Genomic DNA, 16433 nt, shown 5'->3' on the forward strand with positions numbered 1-16433 from the left:
CTCTGGGCCTCATTTGCATCATCTGCATAATGGGATAGGTCTTCTCCTGTCACCAAGGTTCTGAGAATTAAGTGAAGTCGTCATAATGAAGGTGATTCCGGTCTGAGCCAAGGCCAGGACAGGGGAGAGGATTCTCAGTGGAGGGAGAAGGAGAGCAAGTAAGAGGTTGGCTAAGTGTCTACACCTGGGCACCCGCTGTCCGTATGGCCAGTTATATGTCTGTGAAAGGATGTTGAAAGTCAGTGCCCAAGGTGGTTCAGGAGCTTCCGGGAGGCCTTGATGTTGAGGTTTCCCACATCAAAAAGGCCTGGACAGCAGAAGTGACTCCATTCGAAAAGAGTACCCAAAGTATTCGTGTATGGCTGGTGGAGTGTGGTGGGTCTCCAGATCCTGCTCTTCACCCTGACACTAGAAGGCCGAGCCTGGACTGGGAAGAGACTGAGCGCAAGGCCTCCGAGCCGTGGATGATGGCGCAAGCCCAAAGCTCAGCCGGGAGCATGGGAGGAGAGAGGGGAGTTTTGAAGGAAGACTTTGACTCTGCTGATCCAATATGGGGTACTAGAAGTATTCATCACAGATGACTTGAGGGTTTTTGAGCCAGAATAATCCAGAGTGAGTTAGGGAATTGGGGAAGCAGGAAGAGAATCTGCGCCGGGCAAACCAAGTGATCTGCACAGAGGGCACAAGGTCCAGGGGAAAGGGCAAGTCAGATACTTCCTTCCGGTATGACTCCAGCTTAGAGGACTCAGAGGCATCCTGAGTTTTGTCACAACAGCTGTCTTAGTTTATTTTCTGCTTCTATAGTAACATCAAAGGCTAGATAATTGGTCGAGAAAATGAAATTATTTCGTTTTGGAGGCTGAGAATTCCAATGTGTTACAGCGCCTCATGGCAGAGCAGAAGGGCCACGCTTAGAACAAGCCCACTGTTGTGCTAACTAATCCACTCTCGGAGAGTGGCATTAACCCCTTCTTCACCCATTTCGGGAAGACCTTACTTCGTCACACTGCTGATCGGCATTTCAGTCCCCAGCCCGTGAATTTGGAAACCAAAGCACATCCTGTCTCAGTGGATTTCAGGTTCTTGAGTCATAGAAATACTGTTACCTGGTGGCTGCAGCCCAGACCTGGCTTTCCTGTGCTACCTCAGCCACATCTTGAACATCTCTTGAGCACTGGCTCTCCAGGCTTCCTGTCCATTTTTCAATGCTTTGACTTCTTTGGACATGAATTCTGACTAAACTCAGAGCTTTTGCACTTTGGGCCAGATCTGTGACCTCTGTCAATGACATGCGTGCATACATGAGCACAGAGGTGTGTTAGCACTGGAACTTAAACTAGAGGCCTTAAACTTTTGTTTGGCTTTCTTGCTCATGGTTGATGCTGTACCGTTTGAGCCATATGGCATTTTGCCAGTCAGATATGGAGTAGTTTTAATGTTTCTTTTTCTGCCCGGACTGGCTTCAAACTAGGTCTCAGCCTCCTGAGTAGCTAGTTTTCTTGGCTTGAACCACCAGTGCTCAGATCCCTTTTCTTTGCATGTAGATGGTTCTGAACTATTAACACCTTTTGAATAATGCTAGAGAGAGACCGGAGGAAACATCTCCCCAAATCCCATCCCCATAGCCCTGCCTGTCAGAAAGGACAACCCAAAGACTCCTAGTGACAGCATGTGATCACTGGTGCCCAGGAATGTGCTATCTTCTGTATTTCCTGCCCTCCTTGTTTAGTAGTGCACAGCCTGTACCCCAAACCAGACAGAGATGCATGCAACAGAAAACCCAAACCAAATCCCCAACCGATGCCCTGTGTGTTGAATGGCCAGCAGGGACGGGCAGCTTGTACCAGATAGCATCAGACAGCACTCCATGTAGCACATGCATCTTTCATCTTCTCTATAGCCCTCAGAGGCGGGTAACAATAGCCTTATTCTCCATGTGAATAATCAAACCTTGGAAGTTAAATGATATACTAAGAACACATAGTACTGATGGGACTGAAATTCAAACATAGGTCAGCCTGACTAGTCTCTGCGAGGCTGTTCAGTGTTAGGAATCAGAGACTCTAAGGGAAAGAGGGAAACTAGATGCCTGCCTGGTGGTATGATGATAGTAGTGAACTCAGTTGCTCCCTGCTCACCAGCCCTACAGCTGTTTTGATTATTTGCTAGCCTTACGATAGGCCCTGAAATGCTAACTAACAGTTACTTCAGTGAACATGGCATTAGCCCCAAGGGATTCACTTTTTAGTAACAACTGTGCCTGGTTCTTTAGTGTCAAAAATAAGAGTCATTCATTCACCCATCCATTCATTCAAATGTTCCAGAAGCTCAGTATCCCAGGGATATACTTTCTTGAAATAGATAAGTGTTTTGAGTACAGACTTGTGCCTTTTACGTTGTTTTGGTAAGGCGTGTATACTCTTCCAGCCCTTCATGGCTCTTTGCATTAGACAGGTGAAACAGATATTCCTAGAATTGTATTTATAAAGTCATTTGTCAGTTGTCCCCACTCTTTTTTTTGGAGAGAGAAAAACAGAGAGGAGAGGGAGTAAGAGCGAGAGAAGAGAGAGCGCATGCACGCATGCCGGTATTGGGGATTGGATTCAAAGCTTCACACACTCACACTTGTTTTTTCACCCAAGGTTGGTGCTCTACCACTGGAACCACATCTCCACTTCCAGCCTTTTTGCTGTTAATTGGAAACTACAGGCATGAGCCACAGCACCCAGCTAAAGTCCTAACAGATCTTTTTGTGCCAGAACTGGGACTTGAACTCAGGGACTCATATTCTCAACTTGTTTTTTCGCTCAAAGCTGGCACTCTACCATTGACACACACATCTACTTCCTAGGTGACCCTAGTCTTAAAGTCAGGCATACTTAAAAAATAAGAGAGTATATGAAGAAGTTGTAGGGCAGACAGTAGAGCCTGTATTTTCATCATTCTGTAATAATTACAGTTAGAATTTGTATCTATTTCTCCAGTGTTTATATACATTTGCTGTCAGGATCAGGTTTTATGAATGAGTTCAGGCTGTTGTCAAGATTCACTGTCACCGTGCAGTTAAGCTAGATAAAATCGGGCTCCTCCTGTAGATGTTTGACCTATACATCTGTCTTAGAAGTCAATTGTTTTTCTGCATCCAATGTTCTTTGTGAGTAAAACATTTGTGTTAGTCGTCCTGCGTGTCATTGAAACGTGCTTCCCAAAGTAAGCCATTCTTGGTGAAACCACTTCTTCATTGCAAAAATATGACAAAGCCAAGCCACCTCCCATAGAAGTATGCATGTAACCTAAGGAAGAAAATCAAGATGTCTCGGTTCTATTGTGACTGTTCAGCTTCTCCAATAATTTGTGAATCATCTCTCCACTATGTGAAGCCCGGGACTGAGAGTGCTCAGCGTTGTATTGAACACCTCAGGTTTGCTTTTCCTTCATTGATATACCCTTATGCATTTTATACACCTCGTGTCATAATTTAGAATTCATCGTGATGCTGTCTTGCCAGATGCTTCACAATAGAAATGGGCTATCCACGTACTATGGAAACTTCAACCGTGGTATGGTGCCAGACACTCAAAATAAACTCAGGATTTGTTTTAGTATTTCATAAGCTTCTAAGTATTTAGAACCAAATACGTAAAACAACTCACAACAGATTAGTGGGAGGATAATCAGAGAGAAAATAAAGACAGATTGTTTTGAAAAACATTACTAATGGGACAAAAGCCAGGAGAGACTGTGAGACATGTGTGAGGTGGTAGGTAGGGTTTATACCTTAGAAACTAACTAATGGAGGAGATGATGTGGAGCTAATCGTGAGGTATTTGAAACCCAGATTGCTCTCCCCAGTGGGAAGTATCCTGATGAAGGGTAGAAATCAAATCAATCTGTGTCCATGTCTATAGGTACTACCAACCATGAGCAGATCAAAATAGTTGGGGGGAAAAATAGGTCCATACAAGTGGAGCTGTGGCTGGAATGGTGGAGTACTAGCCTTGAGTGGAAAAACTAAGGGACAGAGCCCAGTGGAAAGAAAGAAAAATTGAGTCAGCAATGAATACATATTAACTCTTTAATGTCCTTATTCTACAGGCAATACACTATCACAACTATTTACACACTCCTTATATGATCGAATGATGCAAGTTACCTAGAGGTGATTGTGCCGACATGATAGCCTTTTTATATAAGGGACTTGAGCTAACTGTGGATTGTGGAATCTGTGGCCATATTCGCAGTGATGACACCTTGATCACTTCTTATCTCACTGTGCCAGTTTTCTAAGGAATGAAATGAACACCTCTTCCTAGCTAAAGAGTTATTGACAAGGAATCAAGGCATCAATTAACTATGCCTGGAAATGAGAATAAAACCTTCTCAACAGGCTTACGACCATATTTCCCCATATGGCATGGATACCTTTTTTTTTTCTTCCTAACTCCTGTCCTTCTAATTATTCCTTTTCTCTACAGTCCAGAGCACTGTCTGTCTAAGCTACTGTTGCTTTCCATCCCTTATTCTAAATGTTTGGGTTTTGTGAGTGGACTCAGGTTTTCCTCAGTGACTCTCACAGCTGTGGATGCCACCAGGAGGAGGAAAGCTCTGTTTTTGAGGCTGGGAACAGCAGCAGGCCAGGCTGTAAGGGTGTTGGCAGAAAAATTCCTTGCTTGCTTTTGTGTTTTGGTTTCTTTAAGGGACACAACAGTTGATTGGCTAACTTGTACAATTTACAAGTGAGTGTAAGCAGAGCATGAATGAATAGTAAATGTACCAATCAGATCTCTAATGCTTAAACTGTTGTGCATTTAGTAAAACACATCGATGGCAAAAGTTAGCTATGCGATGCCTAAAAGGACCACTGAATCCTTTTGTGGCTTTTCCCATGGTTCCCCCCCCCCTCAAATATAGGCAGTTTAAAAAGTGAGCTCTCTTTACCCTCCAATATAGTTTTAAAATGAGCTGTATTCCAGTTTACCTGATGCAGTAGTTTTTGAAGGTCAGGCAGGGGGCGGGGTTCCGTCAGCATCACTAACGTGCTACCCTGCAGAGCAGGCTGCCAGGGCCCCAGGCGAGGCACTGTCCACTGTAGGCTCTCAGTGGATGAGGACTAGGTCCCTCCAAGCCCTTCTCCTGAGCAGAAGTGGAGAGGGAACACTCCGGAATCTGGTCCTTGGAGATCTCCCAACACTCTTACTTGAGACATAGGCTGCTCTTTTGCTCCTTCCGCTAAGACTCATTCTGTGTTGACTGCATGTCCTTTCTGTGGCTATTCGTAGGTATCTCCCTGCCTCCCACCCCTCCCCCCAGGAGGAGACGGGGACAGGGAGGTAGACCTGGTCCCAGAAGTGTCTGAAGAGAAAAGCAGGTCCATGCACCTATCTTGAGAAAGCCCCACCTCTTCTCCTCTGCACTTCCTTCGCCTCTGTCACTGCTCACAGCAAACAACGTCAGCCGTCCCTTGGACTTGTGTGTATACCATTCGCTGTGCTCAGTGCCATCTGCATCCGGGTACAGATGGAGATGCTATGGAATTCTGGGGGCTGAGAGCTAGGAGACAGGATGCCAAGTTTGAAGCACAGCTCATCCGTGCCGTACTTCACCTGCCTTTCACCACCTGCACGGTCCCCTTCCTTCACTTGTCATATTTCTTCTTAGGGAACAGGTGTGGCTTTCAAGAGTTGGGCGTGAGTGCTGAACTTTGGCCCGTGCAGTGAGATTTCACACTCCAGAATGTCACATGTAGTCGGTGCCACATTGCATACACTCTTTTGCATATTCAGAAGTGCTCCAGCTCCTGGATCGGGTATATGTGTTGAGAGGTACTAAATATGTATTCTTAATTAAAAATTGTAATGACAAAAAAAAAGTTCTTTTCATTGGCATCTGCGTTGCCATTTGACTTTCACATTCTGGAGAAAACCCTGTGTACTCCAAAACTATATATTCTTGAAACTTAAATATTCAGTCATGTTCTTCACCTGCCTGCTCATAATTTTCTTATGACCACAGATGGGACTTCGGATCCAAAGCCCTGCGGACAAGGTCTTCTTGTGCTAGGGTGGGGAAAGAGAGTGGGCTCTTAAGCCCCTTGCTCCAACACTTCACCCCCACCTGGCTCCTGGCCTGTCTCCCACTGGGCAAGGGACCGCCGGCACATACAGTGAACAGTGACAGCTCCCATCTCCCCTAGAACTCTCTTCCTCTCCACTCACTCTTATCCTGTCCACTGCCCTCTCCCTGGACTTGGGGGAATTTTCTGTGGCACTCAGCAGTCGTGTTTTGTTGTGTGGCATGTGGAACAATCTGGATAATCCCACTGTAGAAAAGGAAGAAAGTTGGGGTGGATCAGGAAGTAGGGTACTGCGAAACCATTAGACGGTTCAGCCTCCACGGCACGTAACGTTATGCTCCTGAAGCTTTGCTGGGGAAGAAACGCTCACTGGAGGGGGAAGGGTTAGTGGGACACGAGCTCTGTGGCCTGGGTGATCTCCTGCTGACCCCTCTGGCAGTACGGGTGCTGACGGTGTGGATGCGGCTTCGGTCATCAGATCTCATCAGCTGAGCCAGCCAGGGTTGAATGTCTGCCTGTGCCTGCCAGGCCGAGAGCTCACACTAGAGAACCCACGTGGTCTCACCCAGGGAGACATACCCTGGTGCGGCGGGTTCTGTAAGACCTGTGTGGGGCGGACGGGCGCTGGTCAGGCCCCTCATGGATGCCTCTCGTAGCACTGTAGTGTTCTTAGTCATGTGGGTGTTAGCCAGTCTTCGAGATAGGACCACAACACACGATTCCCTTGTAAACTACGACCTGCCTATGTAGCCAGGACATTTTCCCATCGCTGTGTATTGCATGTTTCCTGGGAGATCTGTTATCAGGGAGATCCAGGGACCGACTCGGCTTTAAAACAGACGCTCGTTTTTTATTGTTGCAATGGAGTTAGCCTACTGAAAGGAACAAAGGTCCTGGGCCAACTTTCTATCCCATCTTCAATCTCCTTTGTTTCTAGCACATTCTGGCTGTCAAGAGGAGGGGACAGGGCTGGGGATATAGCCTAGTGGCAAGAGTGCCTGCCTCGGATACACGAGGCCCTAGGTTCGATTCCCCAGCACCACATATACAGAAAACGGCCAGAAGTGGCGCTGTGGCTCAAGTGGCAGAGTGCTAGCCTTGAGCGGGAAGAAGCCAGGGACAGTGCTCAGGCCCTGAGTCCAAGGCCCAGGACTGGCCAAAAAAAAAAAAAAGAGGAGGGGACAGTCTTCCTTCTCACTGTCAGGACCTCATAGAGCATGGCACTGACGACAGCAAGGCGAAGGTTGCACGTGGGTTGGGGTTGTGTGGGAATACACTTGCTGCCTAGTGCAGATGAAGACCAGGTTCGTGTGGGTCTTGCCCGTGGTCTGGCATGGGTGGCAGGGGCCCTTTAATCACGAGAAGAGTTCACAAGTACTTGTCAGATGGTAACAGAGTCCGTGCAGTCACCGTTACCTGGTCATCTGTGTCCAGACATGCTTAAGTTTTGTAAATTTGAATTTTATCTTACCCAGTTCTAGTATTTTGATGAATTTTGCATTGGATGTGCTGAATAAGTGCAAACTGATCTTACTTGCACACCTGAATGACTGGATATAAACAGAGTCATCATCTAGCACATGAAAAAGCTGCTAACCACCGGATAGAAGACGCATGAAAATGCACTGTGGTTACTGTGCTCCTTAATCAAATCTTGTCACAGCTCCTTGGCGTGTAGTGGCCTTTTAGTGATAAAGGCTCTTCATCATTTTTAGTTAACTGTAATAGGTCCTCACTCTTGTGGGAGAAATACCCACAAGCTAACAACCTCTAATTCTAACAATGTAAATAGTATTTTAAGTACCAGGAATCTTTTAGTTAAATCTGGTTTCATAGCAAAACTTAACTGACATTTCCATAGAGCTCCTAAAACCTGACTGTGCTCTGCCTCAGTGAATAGGATTGAATATATTTCTGAGCTATCAAATGCATTTGATGTTTTATCTTAGGTCTCTAGAACTCCAGCTGGAAGATGACAGTCAGAGTATGTTTTAAAGGAGTCTCTTATAACATCCCTTCATCTTAAGAAGAGTACATAAAAGATTTTGACTTTTAAATCACCAACATTAATAATGTATGACACATTTCAAGCTTTTATTAGAACTCAATCTTCAATATATGTAATTTTATTCAGCAAAGTTAAAATGTGCCTATTATTGCCAATAAAACTGTAACTCAGAATCAGGGATCTAACCGCCAGAAAAAAAAAACAACTCACAAAAGTAGAGCGATGTAGTATACCTTTAAATCCAGCTCAGCGATTTGCCACTTGACATGGTGCCATTCCTCTGCTCACAAAGCAAGAAGTACCGTAGTGTCTGTGATTCATTTTCTCTATTATTAAATGCAGATTGAGCCGTTGCACAATGATGGCTGGTCTTCCATATGACCGCTACAAAGGTAGCTTCATCAGAGAGCTTGGTCACATTGTTCCATGGCTGAAAACTCTCCCAGCCTTGGGCATCTCCCAGCTGGCCTGGCTCCGCTTCCAAGACTGTAGGCTGTCTCATCTGCAGAGCACATTGTTGAGGGTTCCCGTGCCAGAGACCCTAGAGCAAACAGCATTACAGCTGCACCGGTCCTAGGCGGAGGGGGGAGGGGGTGGGAGGAGGAGTAGCAGAACCTCCTGCCTTCCTCAGTGCTCCCTGGCAGTACACACACAGGACCCTCCCCCCTCCCCATATGGCTCCCTCCCCACAGCAGCCGTTGACCAACCACTGGCCCACCAGCTTTGAACTGAATGTTTCTTCTGCAAAGTCCTAACCCTATGTGATGGTAGTAGAAAAGCAGGACCTTTGGAAGGTAAGAGCATCATGAACGCAGAACCCTCGAGGATAGAGGACCCCATGCCCTTACAGAAGAGTCTCCAGAGAGACCCTTTTCCTCTCCCCTTTGGGAGGACCATCTGTGAGCTAGGAAATGGATCCAAATGGGACCTGACATTGATTGGTGCCACGGTTTTTTACTTCCAGCCTTCAGAACTGTGGAAACGAAGTCTTGGTGTTTATGAGCTACTCCTTCTATGCTATTTTCATGATAGTAGCAGGGCAGATTAAGGCACAGTGGATCTCAGGTTTCTCATTGATCTTACACACAAGGGTTATTTTTCTTCATGCAGGTGATAGAACACAAAGCAAGCTGGGTATACTGGGCAAGTGCTCTACCTCTGAGCCTTACCCTCAGCCCACCACTATAATTTTATGAGAGATTTAAGGATAACGATAATGTCTCTTAAGTCTAATCTTCAATGGAAGCATTAAAATCCTGTTCATCTTGATTTTCCTTCCTTTTTTTCTTGTCTGGCTTTTTCTAAATTGTTCATTAGAGGTTAGAGCCTCACAGACTTCCCTGCTTCGTCTGGCTTCAAACAGTGATCCTCGCATCTCAGCCTCCTAAATAGCTAGCATTACAGGTGTCAGCCACCTGGGCCCAGCACTATGTAGAACCCTTGCTACATCTCTTAACCCAGACCTTGGGCTTGGACACACAGGAACCATGTCATCTAAAATCGGGGAAGGGAAGTTGATAACTTCTTGACCTTCAATTCAAAGTCTTAGAGGTATTTTCTTTAGAAAGCATGCCACTTGCCAGTCTCTGACTGAGCTGGTGTCTTGACAGTCATGGATTCAATAGGCTTGGGTTGAGTGCATGGGTCTGTCCCACTTCACTGGCTGAGGGTGATAGGCCAGCTCTTCAACCCCTTCCAGTCTTAGCTTCTCACCACAGAGATACGACAAATACTGGCTTCGTCAAGGGCTGTTGTAAGGGTTAACGTCAATATCAGCAATGCTGAGTCCCTTCTGACCTCCAGGTGACTGACTGCCTCTTGAATTTCACCACACCAGCAGCTACATGTGTTACAGCTGCTGTCACTGGGCAGAAATCTGCATGGCAGGTACCCTTCCTAGCTCAGGGACTATCTGGTACCCACTGGGATCAGGCCAAGCATCTTTCAAGAGGATGTCGGCCATTGACAAAATTCTTTTATATGCAGCAGGGAATTGAAAGCAGTCACTGGGTTAAGACCAGTTTTTCCTACAATAACTTTGTGTACTTGCACCTGTGGAACAGTATCTCTATCAAAGTCACAGGTTGGAATCTTGTCCTCCATTATCTCAGAGTCGTGACAACCCGGTGTGACAGGTGTTCTTAGGAGAGATGGTGCCATAAAGGAGAGACCAGGGAGAGAAGGTAGTCACCTACAAGTCAAGGAGCTAGATCTAAGAAGAACCAAACCTCCTGGCACCTTGGTCTTGAACTTCCAGACTCTGAGGACACAGATGTCTGATGTTTAAGTGCCCAGTCTGTGACTCTTGTGTTAGGCCAGCCAAAGAAAAACCAGCACAGTATCACTTGTTTATGTTTGAAGAATAAGAAAACTCCTTCATACAGTGATGTTAAGCAGATAGATCCCTGAGCAACTTGGGGTTCCTTCAAATCATGCCCTTAGCCATCTTGTGACCCCAGTTAACATCATTTCACATCATTTTACATCATTTGGTGTGGAGAGCTCCCTTTGGCAGGAAATGTGAGTTCCAGATAGGCAGCAAGCACATCAGTCTATTCCTCTCACTCTATAAAGTCTAAGTTGCTGCCTGAGTTCACTGAAACTACCTTGTGTAATCATAAGTCAGTTCCAAAATATCATTAACAGTATACTGTGATAGCCAGTGTCGATCCTATCCCAGTGTCTTCCTGTCCTGGTAAATCTAACACCTGCTCTTTAACACGGGTATTTCCTTAGGTAGCTTTGGTGACTCACACATTTAACACGGCCTATTAAAATATTTCCAGTACTATTACCTGACATCATCAACGTGGCGTGACAGTCTCGTCATGGCTACATCAACATGTCCTTTACTGAGAGATTTTCCTGCCTATTAAACAAGCTTCAGGCACCACTGCCTTCTGGACAGAAATTATGAATCCCTACTCCAAAATGCTTATGGACCAGAAGTGTTTTAGATTTCAGATTTTTTTTTCCTTCACACTTTGTAGTATTTTTTGTTTACGTGAGATTTCTTAGAGATGGAACTTTAAGTTTGTCCAAGAAATTGACTCTTATACACATGACCTGGAGGTAATTTTATACAGTATTTTCTTAGGGGAAATGATACTTTTTACTAATGCACCTTTGATAGACCTTTTTACACATGGTCAAATGTGAAACTTTCCACTTGACAATCTTCTGTGAGTCCTCCAGAAGTCCTAGATTTGGGGGCAGTTTTGAGTTTCAGACTATTGGACTAGGTGATGTTCTATACTGTATGCTGTTAGGTTATGAAATTATCATAGTCCTTTCACCGTATAGTTAAACTGTCCTGCATTTGCAGTCATGTGAAAGAATGAGTTGTAAGTTCTGGCATATCCTGTTTTCCTATAAAGGTAGATAGCCCTCCGTAGAAATCTAAATTTGAACTTTGTCCTATGCTGGTGTGTTCTTGTGTTTCTCATGCACTTGAGTCAAGTGTGGTCCAAGATGAAACGGCAGATGTCGTTAGCTCCCATGAACTGGAGTGTCCCCTTTAAGTCCTGCTTGAGTGGCCACTTCCTGTCCTTCACCAGCTTCGGGCTCTGAGCCTGGACATGTGCCGGGGGGGGGGGGGGCAGCAGCCCCACTGGACAATGGTGCTGCAGCTGTTAATGCACTCCACCTCCTGCCTGCTCAGCAAAGCAGTAAGTAAAAAGCACAAGTATTTCCTAGAGCCAACCTGTCTGTACTGCAGGTTACAAACTAAAGCGAGAGGAAAGTAAGTTGGAAGGGATGAGCCCAGTGCTGGTGGCTCACACTTGTAACCCTAGTTATTTGGGAGGCAGAGATCCAGGCCATGGTTTGAAGCTAGCCTGGGCAGAAAAGTCTGTGAGACTCATAACCAGCACAAAGCTAGGCTGCAAACAGCTCAAGTGGTAGGGCACCCCGCGGAGCAAGCAGCCTGAACCAACTCAAACCGCGGAGCAAGCAGCCTGAACCAACTCAAGGCTTTGAGTTTAAAAAGAAACTATAGCGTTGTAGACTTCCTTTTCCCTCTTTTTTTTTTTTTTTTTTGGCCAGTTCCTGGGTTTGAATTCAGAGCCTCATACTTGTTCTGCTTGCCTGTTCCGCTGGCACTCTTTATCATTTGAACCCTCCCACCCCCCCCCCCACCTCCCCACCCCAGTTCCAGCTTTTTCCTGGTTAGCTGGAGATGAGAGAATCAAGGTTTTGTCTCCCTGGGCTAGCTCCAAGTTGCAATTCTCACATCTCAGCCTGCCGAGTAAGGGAGCACTGTGGTGTGTGAGCTGGTACCTACGGTGTCTGTGCCCCCTCTCCTCCACAGGGGCTAAGGGTTGAAGCAGAGCTGGCTGGTAAGCGGCATGTCTGGAAAAGCCAGCCACCTCCCCCAGCTGCCCTACAGCGCTGGTCCCCGGCTTCCCTGGGATTCTGTACATTTTCCCTTTCTCTTTCGGGCTCTTCACACTTTTTCTCATGTGCGGAATGTGTTTCACATTACGAGTCAGCCAGAGAGCCCTTCCTAATCCGGACCACCACCACCACGATGCTTTCTGAGATTTTCTGGTTTATCCCTCCGAGCCCCTTGCATATCTGGGAGCGGATTGTAGCCCATTCGGCTACCCACATGTGGGTTTTCAATCGCAGTGTTTAATGTATTCACTTTTTTTTTTCTTTTTCCTAACTCATAACACAATCTGTTGTGGAAAACCAGTCCCAGGTTTTGAAGGAAAAGTGAACAGGAGAGGCCGGTAGGGAGGTGCACCATCCTGGGCGAGGGGGAGAAGAGAGGTGCATGCAGGGCAGGGGTGCAAATCCTGCTGAGACGTGACCCCCCCGCCCCCTTTCAGAACCCAGCCACATCCCTGCATTTGTTCAGTCCCATTTCCCCCGCGCATCCTAAGACTGTTGGATAACATTTCCCCTTGCCTTTCGGCCCTATTTTTTTTCCTCCCAAACGGACCCCCGTGTCCCGGGCGAGCCGGGGCCCAGTTACACCACGTTTGGGGCTCTTGGTAGCTGGACCACCCACCCAGCCTGGGCTCCGGATGGCCGCTGCCATTGGTGACCGTCCTGCGGGGGCCCCCCCCCCCCACCTCGGCGACACCTCCGAGCGCCCCGGGAGCGTGGGAGTCGGGTAGGTAGGTGGCCCGCCCGTGCCCGGTGGCCCGGTGCCCGCTGAGCCCCCCTTTCCCCCCCTCCTCCCGCCCGATCTGTCTCCGCAGGCCTCGGCAAGACGCGCCGGAAGCCGAGCGCGCGGGACGCGTCCCCGACGCCCAGCACGGACGCCGAGTACCCGGCCAACGGCGGCAGCGCCGCCGACCGCATCTACGACCTCAACATCCCGGCCTTGGTCAAGTTCGCCTACGTGGCCGAGCGGGAGGACGAGCTGTCCCTGGTGAAGGGCTCGCGCGTCACGGTGATGGAGAAGTGCAGCGACGGCTGGTGGCGCGGCAGCTTCAACGGGCAGATCGGCTGGTTTCCCTCCAACTACGTGCTGGAGGAGGTGGACGAGGCGGCCGCCGAGGCGCCCAGCTTCCTGAACCTGCGCCGGGGCGGCGGCGGCGGCGGCGGCGCCGTGAGCAACGGCCAGGGCGCGCGGGTGCTGCACGTGGTGCAGACGCTCTACCCCTTCAGCTCCGTCACCGAGGAGGAGCTCAACTTCGACAAGGGGGAGACCATGGAGGTCATCGAGAAGCCCGAGAACGACCCCGAGTGGTGGAAGTGCAAAAACGCCCGGGGCCAGGTGGGCCTGGTCCCCAAGAACTACGTGGTGGTCCTGGGCGACGGGCCCGCCCTGCTGCACCCCGCGCGCGCGCCCCCCATCAGCTACGCGGGGCCCGCGGCCAGCGGGCGCTTCGCCGGCCGCGAGTGGTACTACGGCAACGTGACCCGCCACCAGGCCGAGTGCGCGCTCAACGAGCGCGGCGTGGAGGGCGACTTCCTCATCAGGGACAGCGAGTCGTCGGTAAGTGCCATCCCCCCCGCCGGCTTGCCACCCGGAGGGGGTGGGGGGGCACCCTGCTCTCCCCACCACCCCCCAACACCCATGGGTTCAGTTGCCCACGGCCACCCGAGTCTGGCACTTCTTGAACCCCCCCCCCCCCACACACACCCAGTAAAGAATTCACAACATTGTAAGTTAACTTTGATGCCCCCCCCCCCCCCACTGTTGTCATCATCATCGCTGTATCCTTGGTGGCTCGAGGAAACCCGACACACACAAAAAAAAAGATGTTATTTCCGGGGTTCTGTGTATTCTCGTGGCGCTTGGTCAAGTCTTGTCCTGGTCAGGACGGAGGAAGAATGCAGTGAGTAGACTCTACAGGTGTGACCTTCGGGGGTGCCCTCCATTCCTCTTGCGGGTCCTGTGAATAGACCTGCTGCCCACCGGTGGTGTTAGGTGAGTGGGATTTGGGCTAAGGCCGGCAGGCAGCCTCCGTAACGGTAATGGGGGAGAGAATCAGAAAAGGGCTTTTTCACGCATGAAAGTTGCCTATCTGTGAGGTACAACTCTCTCCCACCCCCTTTACCCTAGACGCCCGGCTTTCCCATCCCATGCATGTGTGATTTACTGGGCTCTCCTCTGTCTGCCCCAACCACACAGAGGGTTCTCAGCAAGCCGGCGCCTGGCTTCTGATGCGGCTTTTTGTTGCTTGGTTTGCTTTTCTTTGTAAACTATATAATCCCAAGGTCATCTCTGCGGCAGGCCCAGCCACTGAGCTCATCTCTGAACAGCTTGTAAAAGCACTTACGAGCTGAATTGAAAAGAAAGCTACAGTCCTGGCTTGGGATGTGCTCTGAGGGTGTGAAGTGAATCGAGGAGGCGGCCACTTGTCTGGCGGCAGCAGATCTTCTTCCAGCAGGCTGCAGATTGGAGGGTTGTGTGGGGTGGGCTTGTCTGGAACAACCGGGCAGCTTCACCACAAGGAGGCCTCTTGGTTTGGGCCTTACAGATTCACTCCGCCAGTTTTGTATTCATCTCACCAAGTACTTCTTCTCCATAGAGTTCATTCAGTGGGTTTGGGGATTTACTGGTTCTGGTTCTTCCATAAGGTGCAAGCACGTGCTCTGTGGTGATTATTGGCTTTTGAGTGGGTTGGTAGCGTAATAAGTGCCCATCTACTCACTCTGACTGATCAGAGAAGAGTGCAGTGGTCCATCCTCGGAAGCAGAAGGAGCCTAGCTGGCAAGACATCACATGGGATTGTTCTCTGGACAGAAGCACTCTGAACTTTCTTGCCATCACAGTGAGGGGTCTGTAGGGAATGGGGAACAGCAGTGCTAAATTTTCGCTCTGAAGAGCAGAAACTTGAGAGAAATCCTTCGAAAGCCACTTTGAGTGGAAAGTGTTCAATCCAGAGTGCTTAGCTCAATTTAGAATGTTAGCCGCCGAGAGGCTTCTTAGAAGGGGAAAGGCGGGAGAAAACACATAGTGGGAGACATTTTCCCCATTTGTTTTGTTTTCTTCATATTTGAGACTAGGGGAGAGAATTCCTTAGGGAGAGGGTCAGCAAGAAGGGGGCATCCAGGATCAACTGACCGACGGAGACTTGTCACTTTCCTGTGGAACACGTGTAGGTGGTTGGTGCTGTCAAAACTCTGGAACCAAATCCTCTTATGGGGAGAAGCACCTGTTAATTGGGTTCCATCTCACAACATGAGACTCACCTTCTTACATTAGACAAGTGACTGGTCAATAAAACAGTAATGGTGTGGACCATTTTTATGGATATCATTCCAGATTTGTGTCCATTCGGTCTTAGTTTAGGAAATCAACACCTCATGTCCAGGCCTCTAGTCCAAGGAGCAGGGGCTGGGAGGGCTTCCTGAGGACAGGGGCATCCATTGGCTCGGCACCCGTAGTGGCCTGGCCCGGGGCCGGCTGCTGAGTTAGGCAGCTCATCCTCGCGGGTTTGTTGCGACCCAAGCAGTTCTCAGCTGTTGGCCCCAAGCCCTATGGGGACTCCAGGGTGTTTTCCTCTTTGCTGCCGAGGGCAGAATAATCCAAGTTTGCTATATTTCTCGTTCATAATCCAGTCTTTTCTCAGCTCTACTCTGCAGCCTGGCCCAGTGGGTCACCATGTCCAAGGATGACAAGCAGGCGAAGCACTTGCTTCATCTTTTTCTACCTTCTTCCCATGCCCTCTTCTTTCTCTTCCTTCTTTTCCTTCCTCTCTTAGATTTGAGCCTGGTTTTCACAGCCGTCTTGAAGCCACCGAGAACCCTTAGGTTTGTGATCAGACATAATTACACAGCACAGTAGAGATAGAAAGGTTAACAAGGGACTTGGTCTTCTGTGGGACTCAGAGGTAGGTGTCTTCTTTTTACTTCCTGTTACTTTCTTGCCATTGTCCAGCCTTGGGACCA

The 16433-nt window shown here is 48.6% G+C and overlaps 1 protein-coding gene across 1 annotated transcript in view; it reads left to right on the plus strand.

The window, feature by feature from the left end:
* Positions 1-16433, plus strand: part of Nck2 (NCK adaptor protein 2) — a 129703-nt gene that overhangs the window by 101931 nt on the left and 11339 nt on the right. The window contains exon 4 of the mRNA XM_048352480.1: positions 13289-14031. Within this exon, the coding sequence (XP_048208437.1) occupies positions 13289-14031 (743 nt within the window). The remainder of the gene's footprint in view (positions 1-13288; positions 14032-16433) is intronic.

Source organism: Perognathus longimembris, chromosome 8 (genome assembly GCF_023159225.1).
Source record: "Perognathus longimembris pacificus isolate PPM17 chromosome 8, ASM2315922v1, whole genome shotgun sequence".
NCBI classification, from domain to species: Eukaryota; Metazoa; Chordata; class Mammalia; order Rodentia; family Heteromyidae; genus Perognathus; species Perognathus longimembris.